General features: G+C 48.3%; 1 protein-coding gene across 2 annotated transcripts in view; it reads right to left on the reverse strand.

Moving 5' to 3' along the window:
• The window catches only part of TANGO6 (transport and golgi organization 6 homolog), a 45,625-nt gene that overhangs the window by 25,450 nt on the left and 3,535 nt on the right, over window positions 1-16,640 (reverse strand). For both annotated transcript variants that reach the window (XM_081202560.1, XM_081202561.1), the window contains exons 3-12: window positions 15,878-15,994; window positions 15,626-15,776; window positions 13,914-14,050; window positions 12,646-12,811; window positions 11,788-11,870; window positions 8,682-8,794; window positions 7,111-7,287; window positions 3,969-4,095; window positions 2,043-2,237; window positions 186-323 (exon numbers count right to left, since the gene is read on the reverse strand). In XM_081202560.1, coding sequence (XP_081058686.1) covers window positions 186-323; window positions 2,043-2,237; window positions 3,969-4,095; window positions 7,111-7,287; window positions 8,682-8,794; window positions 11,788-11,870; window positions 12,646-12,811; window positions 13,914-14,050; window positions 15,626-15,776; window positions 15,878-15,994 — 1,404 coding nt within the window. The remainder of the gene's footprint in view (window positions 1-185; window positions 324-2,042; window positions 2,238-3,968; window positions 4,096-7,110; window positions 7,288-8,681; window positions 8,795-11,787; window positions 11,871-12,645; window positions 12,812-13,913; window positions 14,051-15,625; window positions 15,777-15,877; window positions 15,995-16,640) is intronic.

The raw sequence follows: 16,640 nt of genomic DNA on the forward strand, positions 1-16,640 counted from the left end.
TCTAGCCAGCACTGTTGCCTCTCTCAATGAAGAAAACTGCAGGATGGCCACATCATGTGCCCTAAGCGTGTCTGACTCCTCGCTGTGGCTACACATATGATGGTCTCTCTCTGTCACAGGGATGAGAGCAGGGGCACAAGAGCAAACCAGCCCTGATCCCCCCTGACCGTGTCCCACGGTCTCACCTGCACTGCCCCTCCTAGTATGGCAGCCACCAGTCCCATAGCCATACTCAGTGTCTGGGCTTCCACAGTACTACCCCCCGAGCTGCAAGTGAGACTTGCACAGGCCCGCTGCAGAGTTGTTGCCACAAATTCCACAACCTAGAGAGAGAGAAGCAAAAGGAGATTATCATGTCATTTGGCTGAAAGATTGCCAAGACCTCAAAGACACACTGTACATCTATCTCAACAAACTCTCCAGAGTGTAACCAGAAGCTTGTTTATACAATCAAAATTAAGGACTCTTATCCTGAAGTTATTACTCAGAGGATTCTGGGGCATTTCAGCTACACTCCATCACTGACAACCTCAGGCCACTTCACAGGCCACTGGGTTTCTGCAAGGAACTGGCAATGTCAACAGCTCCGATCCTTGCCAAGGACCAGAAATTCTCCTTCTGCTGATATCGGCCTGGATTTGCCCCTTGACTATGGAAACAGTACCAGAAGTTTGGGTCTATCTTAATAAAGCTATTGCCCATCTGTGGGTTTTGAAACCATGTGTAGTAACGACTTGGAACCCCAGAGAGTGGGTTTAAAGTGCAGCAATGTAGGACTCTCTAGACATGCAAGCAGCCATGTAGCAGAATGCAACTCACAAGGGCTTATTGTCAGGGATGGGGAACTTGTGACCCTCCAAATGTTGTTGGACTACAACCCCCCTCCCCCATCATCTGTGACCATTGGCCATGCTGGTTGGTGCTGCTGGATCAATAATCTAGGAAGCTGCTTTATGCCAAGTCAGACCAATGGTCCATTTAGCCCAGGACTGTCTACACTGACTGCCAGGGGTTCTCCAGGATTCCAAACTGGGTACATTCTCATCCCTATCTGGAAACGTTGGGGATCAAAACCAGGTTCTTCTTCCATTGAACTATGTCCCTTCCCAGCAGCTACCCAGATGCTTCTGAGAAGCCTTCAAGCAGGGTGCGAGGGCCATGGTTGTCCATCATTGTATGCACCTCTGAACATGAACCTAGGCAGCTCTCTGGCAGGGAAGTCAAGGTCCCCTTGAATTTCTCTACCCTAAATAAAACAAAACCCTCAGGGAGCCAAGAGATCTCCCCTTTCTTTCTTAGGGCGGCAGCATGGCAAATTACTGTTAGTATTGGTTCCCTTTGGGCATTGCACCCATCTCTTTTTCTGATCTCAGAACAGGCAATTTTAAACCCGGGGCCAAGCAAATTCTCCCTGCCAGGTGTGTCTGGTACCAGGTGTATCTGGAGGGCAAAGAGGGAGGTGGCGGTGGGGAGTTTAGTAACTAAATCCATTAACCAGCAGCCTCCTGGGGGGAAAAAACTCCTTTGGGTTTCCTTGATATGCTTGTCTTTTCAACAAACTGCCTAATTATCCAAGTAAAAGACAAAGGGAGGGAGGAAGATTAGGTTTTGTGCACTCAAGAAGTCTGTTTTGGATACTTTTGTTCTTTCTAGGTCTCAGAAGAAAACTTTGCACCCAAAGCAGATTCTCTCACTTGACAGTTTTGTTCTCCCCCACCCCACCTGCCACCGCCAAATCTGACAGCCAGGCATTTTGAGCAACCTCCTCAGCTTTCTGAGGCTTGAAATTAACACAGCCCTTCCCCCACCCCTTTCTGCTGGCCACCTAGCCTAGTGAAACTGGTGCGGCACCTAAGGAAGGAGGAGGGGAGTCTGCTTCCGCTGTGACCACCCAGGCTGCTCCCAAGAATCACTCAGTCTGGGGCCTCTAAAAAACCTTTGCTGGCCCTAAAGTCAAAACCAATGGGTGATGTGGCAAACTCCCCTCCCAATCGCAGACTTCTTGTCCTATTGCAGCTCGGGAGACCACGGCCTCAACGAACCTGTGAGATATCTGTGAACAGCGCATCCGAGATCCTCTCGCACATCATGCCAACCAACTGCAGCACCTGCAGCTGCTTCTCTTGCTGCTCAAGGCCAGGGCTGCAGCACTGTTCCAGGTCCAGAGGGCTGTTGCAGGAGGAGAGCGGGGCAGACTCCATTTTGGAAGCCCCCTGCTCAGCCATGCGTGTCAGCTCCTGTCAGAGGGAGGGGGGCAGAATGGAAGAAGAAAAAAATCCCAAGCGTTTAATCAGAGGAATGCACATAGGAAAAGGCACATATATATTGCTTTGGCATGTCAGTGCACTTTGACCAGCACATTGCTTATTATTAAGTAAATATTGTTGAATAGTAAACACAGAGAACAAATAGAGGAGGGCTGGATGGACACCCACCCACAAACAGGAAGCCCCCTCCCCCCCAGGGATTATTCGCAGCTGTGAAACCCACAATTACACTTCAAAGATTCTCCTGTTGTCAAAACAGCCCCAGAAGGAACAGCAGTTAACCCTTTCCCACATTGACACTGCTGGCATCTTTTGCAGATCATCCTCTGTGCAGGAGGCAGACACAAAAAACCCTGCCATTAGCATCCATCTGTAACACTGCAATATTTGTACCAGCAAAACTTCACTGTCAGGAGTATGCACATACTTTAATTAGCTGCTTTCACTCAAAAGGGGCTCCAGCATCTTTCTTCCCAACTATATGCCCCACACGAAACACTAAAGCCATTCCTTGCTTTTTTGCATTTCAAAAGAACTGCACAATAAAGGAAGTTCACAACTTTCAACAAACAGGCCAAGCCTCACATGCTTTGCATCTCCATCACTGACTCATCACTCACCAAAGACTGCCTCTCACAGAGCTGATGCCTGATTGTCTAGTTGCATCATTTTGCCTCTTGCATCCCTGAAAGTATCTTTGAAGGGTTGATGTTGCAGAGGGAGAACAATCACTCTGCATTAGTTAAATAGAGACTTGAGGAGGAGTTGAGGAACCCACTTTGTTAAAAGGGTTGTTTTCTTTTTTGCAAACTTCTTAGTTTCTTCTCCAATGTTGCCTGCCTAAGGGTGGGGGTGTCCCTTAAAACCACAGATGGGCTGGTGGTAGCTCAGTGGTGGAGCATCTGCTTTGCATGCAGAAGGTTCCAGGCTCAGTCCCTGGCATCTCCAGGTAGGACTGGGAGAAACTTCCTGCTTGAAACCCTGGAGAACTGCTGTCCATTAGTGTAGCCCACATGTTTTCAACCTTTTTGGGTCCACGGCTCCCTTGACCAACTACATTCTTTCTGTCGCACCCCTGTGGGGCTCAGGAGCCCAGTTATGTCACCTCTTGCCTGCAGAACCGGCAGCCCCTCACCACTTTTCGAACACCCTCCTTTGTGGAGTGTTCCCTCAACCTCCTCTTTTCTCCCTTCTCCTTGGGAGTCCTCTGGGCTGCCACCCTTGGTCTCTGAGCAGTCCTCCGTGCCCCAAAGAGAGGTGCTTCCTCACATTACCCCACAGGGGCCTGGGAAGCACGCCCTGGCCAGCCCCAGAGGCATTATTCGCCTGGGGAGCCTATAGGCAGGGTTGCTGCAACAAACAGCTGTGCAAGCCTTTGGGAGCCAGAGATGTGAGAGGACATCAGAGGAGGGAGGGAAGGAAAGAGGTACAGAGGCCACTGTTGCCTGCAGCACCCTTGACCATCATTCAAGGCATCCCAGGGTGTAGCCACTACTGAGATAGATGAACCAGTAGTCTGAGTATAAGGAAGCTTCCCATGTCCCTATGTTCAAGCAGAGAAGGATCTTTCCCATCACCTGTGGTTACCTGATATATTTTTTAACCTGGAAGAAAGACTCCTGCACCTCCTGCAAATACATTATTAAACAGCCAGTAGCAACTGCCAAGATGAAGCAGCCCTGATGCCAGAAGGCCCCCTACCTTTAGGCAACAGAGGAAGAAGTCTCCGGCTAAGCCACTGCTCTGGCAGTGAGAGAGCAGCTCCACAAGCTGCTCCAGCTGCCATTGCTCAGAGGACACCTTCTGGTAGAGAGCCTCGTCTTCATCGCTGTGAAACAAGAGGCAAAAGTTTCACAAAGGGGAGTCACAACTTTCCTTGCAGCAACTCTGAGCATCTTACATTCCTCTTCCATCCTTCTGCAAGTGACCTCAGGCCAACTCCTTAACAGAGGGAGGATCTTTTGAGCCACCAAGAGCAGGCAGCTGTATTGCTAATCAACAATCTTACAAAGCACTTGAACAGCTCTACAGCAGCCTTCCCCAACCTGGTGTCCTCCTGATGTTTTGGACTACAACTTCCATCAGCCCCAGCCAGGACGGCCATGGCAGGAGTTGCAGTCCAACAACATGTGGAGGGCACCATATCCTGGGGTAATGTTTCACACTGCAAAGCAGTCTGCCTAGAAAGTTGATTTGAGAGGGTAGCCACCCAAAAGCATGCCTGCTCTCCCTCACTGTGTGCAGGAAGATCACAGGCCTGTTGACAGCAATGCTCTGCAGCAATGCTCTAACAGCATGCAAAGTGAGCTACTTACTGGGAGAGGTTTTCCACTCCCCACACTCCCCGCTACCTTGGTTAACAGGATTAGGTTTTGTGCTTTGACTAGCACAAGAGGCCCAAGTTTCCTCGGATAAGTTTGTGGGGCTAAATATACGAACACTGGGTTTTGCTGCCAGGTGTTTTTTGTTTTTGATGGTATTGGCCACCCTGGGAGTTTTTAAAATGGAAGGATACCACTCATGTTTTGAAAAATAAAGCATGGCAGAATGGCTAGCCTTGGCCTTCCAGATGTATTAGACTATAGCTCCCATCAGCCTCAGCTCAGCCAATATGGCCATATGATGTTGGGGCTGATGAGAGTTACAGTCCAAAACATCTGGAGGGCACCAGGTTAGGGAAGGCTAGGCTAAGAGATAAGGAAATTCCTCATCTGAATCTTGCCTCTGCCATACACCACTCTCTTTCTCTCTCTGTCTCAGTCCCACATCTGCAACAGGGGATAATCACACTAGCCTGCTTTACCCGGCTGCTGTTAGGATCACAATGAGGTGATTTAGGTGAAGTATTTTACACACATGAATGGCAAACTCGTGGAAAGCAAGAGTGGAGGCTCAACTCTGCAAGTCAACTCACACTGCAAGCCCAACATTCAAGAGAAGGCAGAGGCAACTCTTTGGCAACACACTAAATCAGCAGAGGCTTGCGGCACTTTAAAAGGCTAGCAAATAAGGCACAAGTGTTCATGGACTGGAGATGTATGAATAGCTATCTTCAGTTGGCAGGTAGGGGTGTCAAGAGTGGGGAGGACAAATGTGAACTGGACACCAAATGGCTAAGAAATATAAAAAGTCCAGTCTGTGACAATTATGTGCAAAGTGAAGTTACCATTCATTACACCAGTAATTGGTGAAAACACCACCACCATAACATTATGAAGTTAATTAGCACCTTCAGCGAGACAGGAAACCACCAGGTAACACAGGAATGGTTGCAAAAAGACAAAACAAAAATAATCCCAGGTTATAAAACACAGCGCCCATATATGGGCTTGTGAGTGGGAAAATCTGACATTGAAATTGGTTGAACAAGAAGGGGAAAGGGGGGAGCTTGCACTGCACACTTGGGAGGCCAGAGTGCACCTTCGCCCTCTGATTCTCAAGGGTTTGATTCAGGTGCTGTGGGAGCCAGAGTGGGCCCCTTCAGCTCAGTCACATATGCTGGGGTGAGGTAAGGGAGCAACTTTGACATTCTGTTCTCAGCACAGAGCAGCAATAGAGATCTGGCAGTAAATGTCTCCCCCCCACCTACCTGAGTAGCACTGCTGCACTGAGAGTAGCAGCATGGCATAGGCTAACAAACTAGACTCCAAAAACAGAGTTCCCCTTCTCTCCTGTTAGGGTTGCCATATGTCCTCTTTTTCCAGGGCACACCCTCTTTTCCATGGGTAGTGCCATAGTTAAAAGTAGAAGTTGGCAAATGTGTCCTCTTTTTTGCTCTTCAAAATATGGCAACCGTACTTGTAGCCTGCCATTAGCATACTGGGAGTGTTTACCATCTGTGCATGCAACAGTCATTGGGGGTTCTTGGGTTTGAATTTGAGCTTCCGCTTCTGTTCATTTGCTTACTCCTCAGAGCCAGCCCTCCCCACAGCCCCTGTAGCTGACCACTTTGTGGTTTTCAGTTTCAGTTACATGAACCTCTGGCAAGGAGAACTTTGGAAGTCCAAGATAAGGCCCACAAGAGCTCCAGATTCCCTTCTCTTTCCACTTTGATGAGTCTTCCATTTCCTTCCAGCACATCACGCCCCAGTGCTTGGGGCTTCACACTGTTTCATCCCTTCATCATTATATCAGCACTCATTCACACAGAAATGAGATCATCAGAAGAGCTTAGCTACTGAATCAGGCCAAAGGGGGCCATCTGGTCCAGTACCTGGTTCTTACAGGGCCAACCAAATGCCTCAGTGGGAAGCCCAAAAGCAGGACCTGAGCACAGTAGCACTTGTGCCACTTGTGATTCCCAGCAACTGGTAATTCAGAAGCAGACTGCCTTTAAAAGCAGAGGGAGAACGTAGCCACTGTTAGCCCTATCCTTTTGCGACCCTTCTGCAAACTGGCATGCGCATACTGTACACACAACTGCTCTTAAGGACACGTAAGTGAAGCAACACCTCCATACGTCCTGTTACTTGCTCAAAGAGCCAGACAGAAGCACTCACTCCACTTCACAGTCTGCAACCACTTATACATGAATGCAGGTGACACGAGTCTGCCCAGCCTCAAGAAAAGCTGTGGCCCTCTTCCCCCAGCATGCCACCTGTGCCAACGAGCCGGAGGCTTCACAGACACCTTACCTGAAAGATTCACATTTCCAGAAAGGTATTTTGCGGTGGTGGAGCTTGCTGTGTCCACTTCCAGAGAAGACACAGTGCAGGCAACCCTGGAAATCAGACAGCCACAAGGCTCCATCTCCTCTGCTTTGAGAAGTCCACCCCAGAACAAGCTCAGCCACAACATCAGCCTGCAGCCACACAGGACTGGAAAGCCACATGCAGTTTCTCACCTGATAGTCTCTTTGATGGTGACTACAGCGCCCCCTTCACTGCCCGCCTGAAACTGACAGAGCGGATGGAGCAGGTGGGTGGTTCCTCCAAGCCTTGCAAGTCCTTCCAGGACGGATAGTGCGGTTTGCCTCTTGCATTTCTCCAAGAACCATAACAGGATCTCTTGGCATGGAATGCTACAAGGAAGGAAATGTGGCAATGAGTGGCTGCCAAGCAGTCCAAGGGAGAACAAGCATGTGCCAATCTGAACCTGGCAGGGTTGAAGAGAAAGGGCAGGTGAACCTGGAAGTGTCCTAGAGGCTCCAAATCAGGCAGTGGACTTCTCCATTGCTAGAATGGGGTAGACCAGAGGAGTCTTCCCTCACTGCTCTAAACTGCTGCATCTAGTCCATACCTTTTCTTAACACGAGGCCCATTTATCCCAGGAGAAGGGATCCTCAGGCCTGGGGGTTGAATGCAGCTCTCCAGGCCTATGTATCTGACCCTCAATACTCTCCCTAGGCCACCTCTCACTGGTCATTTCACATAGGCCAGGCATGTTTTTGCCTTGCTGGAATGTGTCTTTAAATTCTGATAATGCCTCCTGCATGCCAAGACAGAGGATAGAGAAGATTGTGCAAGTATGTGCAGAAACAAACCTACTGCACAAAAGTAAAACTTACATTCATTGCTCCACACACTTTTGCCTTTGGTCATGCCCACCACTGGCCTGTGGAAGATTCCCCAAAAGGAACACAACCCTTGGGCAGGAGGAGGTTCTCCACCACTGCTGTACCCCTTGCAAGAGCTCCCTAAGAATTTGCCCTTGCACTATTAAGAAGTGCTGGGCTCATCATGCATGTTCCGAGCTGCATCTGCCAACATTTAAATCCCATTTCCTATACAAGTCCTGAAGATGCCTCTCTCTCATGAGAAGCAGCATCCAACTCCCTCAGATATGATCTGCCTAACTGCATCCGCAGCTTGTGCCAGCATCAACTCCTTAGAGCAGGAAGTCTGGTCTCCAGGTACTGCTGTGCAGCACAAAACACTGCTTCATTGTCTGTGAATAGAAAGCAAGCCACACATACACACACAAAGCAGCAGCAGCAGTATCATCATCAACAACAACAACTTTATTGCACTAGCCAAAGGCCATGGCATCATTCACAAAGGAAACAAAAAGAAAAGCAACAATAACCATAAAAACCATAAAAACATCAGGCACTGCAGATACAATAAACCATGATCACGTCTCCTAAGAATTATATTGTTGCATACGATAGACTATCAAGGGGTTCTCAGGCAGAATGTGCCAGCTTGCCGTAAATGTCCGAATCAATTTTGCAATTGACCACTATTTTATCTAGTTCTTTTCTCCTGATCTTCTTAGCTGCCAACGCATATAGTCCTACTTTATAAGTGACGAAGTCACAGCAGCAGCAGTAAGAGAGAGTCATCTGCCTGTCTTTCATGTCCTTGAAACTGCCCCCATAAGAGGGATGTTTCTCCCAAGATGCAGTGGGAGGAAATTTTTTGAAATCGGATGGTCTTTGACTGCAGAGCCCTTTCTCTGGGCCACACACCTTACCGTAAGAAAGATACGTTCTGCTTCGTAAAACACCAGAGGGAGAAGATGGTTCCTAGCACAGGCTGCAAGGAGTCCAATAGGAAAGCTGTGGGTTCATTGCCAACCACGTACACCTGAGACGAGAGAGGAAGCACCATGGGATGAGTGGATGGAGAGAGACAGGAAGCACATGCCTGCCTTGCCTGTGGACTATGACTCACAGAAACACAGAACAGGGCTGGGCACAAGAATTGCCATCACCTTGAGAGGCACTTCTCTCTGCAATAACCCTTGAGAAATGAACATAAAGGTTATAGATACAGAAATGGGCTTGGAAGTGCATGGGCAATGAGAACTAGCAGAGGTGTGATAAACCTGGACAAGTGACGACCTATGCAGATTTCCATAACTGAAAGCTCATTTCTTTGCTCAGAATTCTGATGTGTTTATCTAGAGCCGTACCTTGGAAGTCAAATGGAAACCATTCTGAAAGTCCGTTCAACTTCCAAAACGTTCAAAAACCAAATCACAGCTTCTGATTGGCTGCAGGAATCCCTGCTGGACATTCAGGTTCCCAAAAAATGTTCGTAAACTGGAACAATCCCTTCCGGGTTTGCGGCGTTCAGGAGCCAAAACATTTGAGTTCCAGGGCGTTTGGGATCCAAGGTACGATTGCATTTGCCACAGTCTTGGGTAAAGGTGTCAGACTGCTCTGAGACTCTTTTTAGAACTACCATGGCCTGAAGGAAAGGCTGGGAACATCTGTGGCTGCCATCACCCTGACCACTAGCCATGCTGGCTGCTGGGAACTGGGAGTCCTACAACATCTAGAGGGCTACTGGTTAGTCACATTGTCTTAGACTTTCATGGTATCCCTGGTCCCAGCACGGACACACAAAAGCACCTCTGTGAGAAAGAGATTTCCTTTATAAAATATGGCCTATTATTTCCACCTGAGCTAATCCCCCATGGTGCCACTCATCCTCAACGAGCATTATTTGTACTTGCTGCTTTCCTGCTAAAGGCCTGAGATGAGTTTCCCACTCTGGCATCAGATGACACTTGGGAGGCAAAGCCCCAGAAACACCTTCAAGCTCCAATCTGCCATCTTAATCTCCCCTCTGTCAGAGCTCTAGCACTCTGCCATTAGCAATGGACCCACCCTGTGCTCCCAGGCATTTGCAGAAGGAACAGCGGCCACCGCGCGGCCTCTGGGACCCGTTCCTGCCTGCCGGCTCATTATAACAGATCATTACTGCCCAAGACGCTGTCGAGCAATCACAGTATTTAAGAGCTCAGACTGCCAAGGTGTCTGCCAAAGATTTCAGCACTGCTGGCTTGTGGCTTGGCTGCCTGACGCATGGGATTGTGCTGCCCAAAATGTTGGAATCTGACCAAGGAAAAGCAAGCTGACCTCCAGAGAAAGAGAAAGATTGCTTTACCTGTTGTGTCCACAACCGGCTAACCTGGATACAGCTGAAAGGCCATGCTGTTCCTCTCAAAAAGGACAAACTTCATCCAAAGCGGATCTAGGGGAACGCAACTGGTTCAGTCGCACTGGGCACTGAGCTTTTGGGGAACCTCAGCAATGATGTCCAATTAAAGGCAAGTGGCCACCAAGGTCTACCACTGACTGCATCTATCCGTTTCATCAAGACTGAGTGATTTCTAAGCCCCTCTTCAAGAGTTGGAAATCAGGAGCTTGGTGGGGAGACCCTCGCTCTGCAGCATCGGCTGCAACATGGGCTTTAAAAGACAGGCAGACAGGCACTGGACCCACTGGACACTGAGAAGGCAAAGGGGCTCCAGTTACCTTCCCCCAGTGATCGCTGCTGATTTCCCCTGCCCAGGCTGGAATGTGCAGAGCCACGAGGCAGTACAGCCACTATTCGTTTCAGTGATTTCTGCTTGCTTGGCAAGCCACTCGGTCAGATCCCTATCCATCTACTTTAGACTGCTGATTGTCCCATGCAGAAATTGCAGATTCTGATGCAGGCTTGCCAGTTATTATATTGCTTGGCAATGAATTGGAAAAACAAGCAAAATATTATGCTTCCAAAGTGCTGGGCTAGCACCACCATATGAGAAGGGGAATTACTCCTAGCCGAGCAGAGCATGAAGGGCAAAGCTGAATGCACACGCACGCGCATACACTGTGATCCTACGCATGGAAACTGTGATGCAGAAGCATAACTGAAGTTAATTGCCACCAGTTCTAAAGTAAATGCACTTATAAACTGACCAGGTAAAAAGCATAGGTGAAACAAGAGGCCTGCATCTGGCAGACCAGTCTGTACAGGGCACAGCATGGAGCAAGTCCTAGGAGATGGGAGATGAGATATGGGGAAGAAGGGAAGCAAGATTGCTATGGGGCAGCAGGTCACCATCACTGTTCAGGACTTGGAGGTGTGGGTGCTCTCAACAGCTAGGAAGCTAACATAACCGCATCGGTTTTGGTTTTGGAAATATTCACAAGGGCAGCTCAAGGAAGATAATCTACTCCTTTAAGGTCTCCAGCTACAGCTGATGCTTCTTTTCCTTTGTCTCCAGGACTTTAGCCACTGGGTGCAAGCACTTCCTGTTACTCCTTGAGCACATTAGTGGCATTCAGCCTTCCCTGCCCTGGTGTCCTCCAGGTTGGCAAAGGCTGCTATAAGGTGTTTGAAGCACCTGACTGGGATGCCAATGAATCAGCTGCCTTTATATATAGTCCCACATCAGAGGCAGAGCAAGGAAGGACACGGCAAGGATGCAAGTCTTCTACTCAGCTCAGCTTCTTGTGCAAGCACTGAACATGCAGCAGCATCCAAGGGAGGCTTTGCTTCCTGAGGGAGGCAACAGGCAGCTGGACCACTTCTGTGCAAGGAGTCCATGCATTGCTTTTGGAAGGAGGTCACAGGGGCATTGTGGCATATGACCCATCAGTTGTCTCTCACTGGGGGCACCCAGCTATGTTCTTTAAACTGCTTAGACACAAAATTTGTTTCCCCAGGGAAGGGTTGGGAAGCTGAAGAACCATCTGTTCTGGTGGTCCAATTGAAAAGAGAACTTCTTGAAAGGGTCGCTTTCCCTGCTTGCAATATTCAGTTTTAGCAAGACATACAGTAAGCGAGGTTAAATGATGTACCTTAAGCACACTTTCCACACACTCACTGAGCTCCTCCTCTTTCACCAACACAGTCCCTGCCAGCAGCTCTTTCAGCGGTACTTCTGAATGAAACAGAGAATAATATCATCAAAACCCATCAAAACAGGGGAGGTTGACACTGCAGGCTGTGTCCAACTCCTCAAAAGCATTTTTGTGGGGTGGGAGCCTTCAAATATATCAGTTGTTTGTTTGTTTTATTAAGGGGTTTTTTAAGACTGACTGCTCCCATGGATCGCTCACTATAATATGCCAAAAGGTTCATTAATGATGGAGGATTTAAAACAACAACAAAAAATATAGTACAGAATAGCTGATGGGACCCCCGAGTATAGGGCGGTATATAAAGTCAATAAATAAAAATAAATAAAAGTCTTTTGAAAGGCAGATCTCACCATGACCACTTTCATCATTCTCCCCCTGGAGGACTGACCATGGGTCATTGCAGCCCTAAAAGGGCAACCCACCCCTGTAATCATGGTAGGGTGCTCAATGCATCACACTTTTATGGACTGCTTCATTTAATGCAACACAATAATGGCAATTGAATTAAACAGAATGGTCCATAAAGTACAGAATGAGTTACTTGGAGCTCTGCCCAGTTTGTAACGGGCTGCTAGGAGAGAGCCCGCCAGGCTTCTGTCACTGAGGAAATGAGATATCCAAGAATCACAGAGCAAATGATTCCAAGTAATGAAGTCATTGAACAAAATAAGAAACAATTTTCACAGCCTGAACCGATGATGCAGGACAGGTACAAAGAAGGCGACCTGCCCCTCTCACAGGGGCCACCAGATTCCTTAGTCTGGTCCAGGTGGTCAAGAAGAAGGAAGCGGTTACCTGTCACATCATCTGAGCAGCGCAGGAGGGGCTCCAGTATGGGATGCAGCAGGTGCTTCTCTGCTTGCTGGGGGTGTTGTCTTGCCATGGAGAGGACAGTTGTGGTGGCAACTCGCTGGAACTGATGGGCTGTCAGCTTATCCTGAATGAGGAACAGCTGCAGAACCTGGGAGAGAAATGGCACACAGACTGCTCTTTAGCCACTGCTGGGGGCTGCATTTGCATTGCTCTCCAGTGCTGTTTATTCCTCGGCCGCTGATCCTTCATTAAACAGTGTTTCTAAAACCGTGCATGTGCTTCTCATTGTTAATAGGCCAATAAAAAGCAAATGCAAGTATGCCTTTTTTTAGTAATAGGCCTATAAACGATGAGAGCTTCGTATTAGGTCTCTTCAGCCTGGCCTTTAACAGCTGAGATGTGTGTTTTCAGGACTTGCCCTATTCCTGCAACTGTCCTCTGTTTTAACTGTTTTTAATTCTGAATTTTAAACTGTTGTAACCTACCCTGGGACCTACTGGTGTAGGCTTGGTAATAAATGTAGTAAATGTAGTATGTTACTACTACTATTGCTATTACCATTGTTACCACCACAGTTACTGCACATGCTGTAGAGGGAAATGAAGGGCAGGTGGAGCTCATCAACCTGGGAAGGTAGCCCATCTAGGAGAAGGAAAACTCTGATCCTAAACCTCCACTGCATTGTGGATATACTCATTCATGAGAAAGGCTTTGGGAGTAAACCCCGAGGAAAAATCCATACCCACTGCCTTGTGGTACATCTCCGGGAGAAGAAAGGGCTAAGGAGTAAACCCTACACAAATCCACTGAAGTCCCTATGACAGTTGGATGGCATCTTATACACCTCCTTCCAGCAACTCCTGCAGTCAAGTAGGTGACAAATAGACCGCTCTGATTTCCTTTGGATCACGTTGGCAAGGCCAAGGGGGGTGGGGTGTCCTCGTCATCTGGGCAGCCCAGGACCTCCATACACACTGCCCAGGCTTACTCTGAAGAGGTCACTTCAGTGCTGCAAACACAGCAAAATAACATAATAGTTACCAGTCTCTGCAGCCACAGCGGGCGATGTGATTCTCCAGCGGTTTGAGTTCACCCCAGAGGTGCATTTTACTGTCTCTCAAGACAGATGGATGCCACCACTACCACAACCAGCCCCTGCAGGAATGATGCCCCTATTGGAAGGCCCTGCACTACAGGCCACCACAGAATACAGATAGAATAGTGGAGGGGAAGGTGGAGGGAGGACATACCTGTGGGCACACCTGTCGGCAATAATCCTCCAGGGACAGAGACTGCTGAGGACAAGTGGAGAGGATCCTGGCCACAGCGTCACACTTCCGCCAATCAGCTGCTGCTGCTTCGGCACTGCTGCCTCCTGTAGCCCCAGCTGGAAGGCACAAAGGCAAGAGAGACACTTTGTTAGGCTCTAGGATACTATGAATACAGTTGATGCTCATTCTGAATTGTAATGCATTCTGATGACCTGCTCTAATCCCTAGGGTGCCTGTATATAGGAAGATACCTTATACAAAGTCACACTATTGGTCCATCTAGCCACTACTGTTGCAATTGACCAGCAGGAGCTCTCTGGGGTGTCAGACAGGGGCCTCTTTCCCAGCCCTAACTGGGAGTTGAACCTGGGACCTTTTGCGTGCAAAGTAGGGTTTTTCAGAAAAAAAATTCTGGGAAGTTTTTCTATGCAAATAAGGATAATTTGCAAAAGGTAGTTTTCATTTTGCATTAGCAAAATGCTAAGTTTGTAAAGAGGAAATGAGGTGATCCCAAATGTTCCTCAATAAGCAGCTGGCACAAAGCCAGTAAAATGACAGCTTTTATTGGACTAACTTTGGTAGATCTATGACTCCGCAAGCTTTCAAGTTTCACAGACCTCTGTCAAGCAGAAAAGCTGATGGAGAATTCTGCAAATCATTAAATACCAGCATACACCTGCAGTAACCAAGGATGACCCATTTGAAAGAGTGTCTTTTATGCCTCTTGTCAACTGAAGCAGTGAGAGGCAAAATTCCTCAAACACGCTTAAATAAGCTTTGGAGAAAAGAGTCACAGAACTCCCAGGTCTCAATATGCTTTCTCACACTGGATAACAGAATTAGCGTGATTTGTGGCATATAGGGGCTATTGGCTAAAATAGCATTCAAAGGAGATCAGATAGGTTCATGGAGGACAGGATGCCAATAGGAAACCTCCAGGCTCAGAGACAGTCTACCTCTGATTGCTCACTGTTATCTCACACTGGATAACAGAATTAACGGGATTTGTGGCAGTTTACCGTTGCAGGATATAGGGGCCACTGGCTAAAATAGCATTCAAAGGAGATCAGATAAGTTCATGGAGAACAGGATGCCAACAGGAAACCTCCAGGCTCAGAGACAGTCTACCTCTGATTGCTCACTGTTAAAAAACGGGGACATCTGTTGCCTTCCTATCCCTGCTGGTGAGCTTCCTGAGGGCCTCTAACAGGCCCCTCTGGGAAGCAGGAGGCTGGACTACATGCACCTTCGGTCCACAAACAAAGGGTACCCATCTCTTCAGCATCCTTTTCTCACAGTGTCCAACCAGATGCCTCGGTGGGAAGCCCACAAGCAGAACCCGAGTGCCACGGCAACTCTCCTCACTTGCGATTCCCAGCAACTGGCATTCAGAGGCCCACTGCCTCCGACTGTGGGGTTGGAACAAAGCCACCTTGGCTAGTGACCACTGATAGCCTTAATCTCCATTAATTTGTCTAATCCTCTTTTAAAACAATCCAAGTTGGTGGCCATCCCCATGCCACAGGAATCTTCCCAGCATTCAGCTTCACTGGGTTCTAGTACTATGGGAGGGGAAGTAAAACCTATTTTCCATCCATCTTCTCCCATGCCAGGCATAATCTTATACAGTTCTACTGTGCCCCGTTCTCCATGCTTACTCATAGCTTTTCTTATGTTATCATCTCACTCACCTCCTGCACCCTCCAGGATGCCACGGACCACAGCCTGAACACCACCCGGTCTTATCAGCCTCTCAGAGAGCAGCTGCCCACAGAGACGCCGGAGCCAGGCTGGGGCTGGTGCCAGACCATGCTCACTGCTGCGTCCACTGGAACCAGAGCCCTGGAATGGTCAGGAGGGAAGAAGAGGACAAGTAATGGGTTGCAGAGCCACACCAGTGAGCACACTTAGACTCCCCAGGAAGCAGGGTCCACCTGCAGTACCTGTTTGGGTCCACCTTGCAGCAGGAGCAGTTCTCGAACCACCAGCGGCTGGTAAACTCTGTTCAAAAGGCCTTGCAATGCCTCCCTGCAGCTGCTTCGCTCCTCTTCTGTAAGGCCCTAAAAAAAAGTTTGCATAAAACAGCAGCAGCAGTAAAATTAATTGTACAGAATGGCTTTGACTCCCTCTACTGGGTGGTCGGCAATGTGCTGAAATCTTCCACAAAGGTCTGCATTCCTAAGCAGACACTGCACAGAAGACATAAGATCAACCTCCCCACAGCTTGCTATTCTTTGTTCTTATTTTCTGAAAGGCAGCTGCAAAAGGACAGCAGTCTGAGTTAAGAGATGTGGGAGGCCTGCTTAACCCTCTTCCTTTCTCCAGTTTTACACCAAATCACCATATTTAGCGACTTTTCTCTCAAAAATAGCCCTTCGGGTAACTTAAAACCAATCAACAGACTGTTCGTACTCCGTGAGTAGCATCTAGTTTGGCTCTCAGGCTAGCAGGCGGGTGCTTTGGGTACCTGAAAAGGGTTACTGCACTGATGCAATCTTGTTTGCACCTTGTTGTCTGCTTGGCACAAACTTGATGTTGTCATTTGCAGTGTTCTGTTGTGTCAACATTATCTCAGTGCAGAGAGAGAACTTGCTGATGCGGACAAGTTTGCACATAGTCTTACCAGGCCCATGTCCAACCTGAGCAAAGTGTTACATGATGTCATTCCAATGTCCCATGCTGCTGCAAGTGATGTAAACACTGAGT

This window comes from Podarcis bocagei (assembly GCF_964188305.1).
Source record: "Podarcis bocagei genome assembly, chromosome: 7".
Classification (NCBI taxonomy): Eukaryota; Metazoa; Chordata; class Lepidosauria; order Squamata; family Lacertidae; genus Podarcis; species Podarcis bocagei.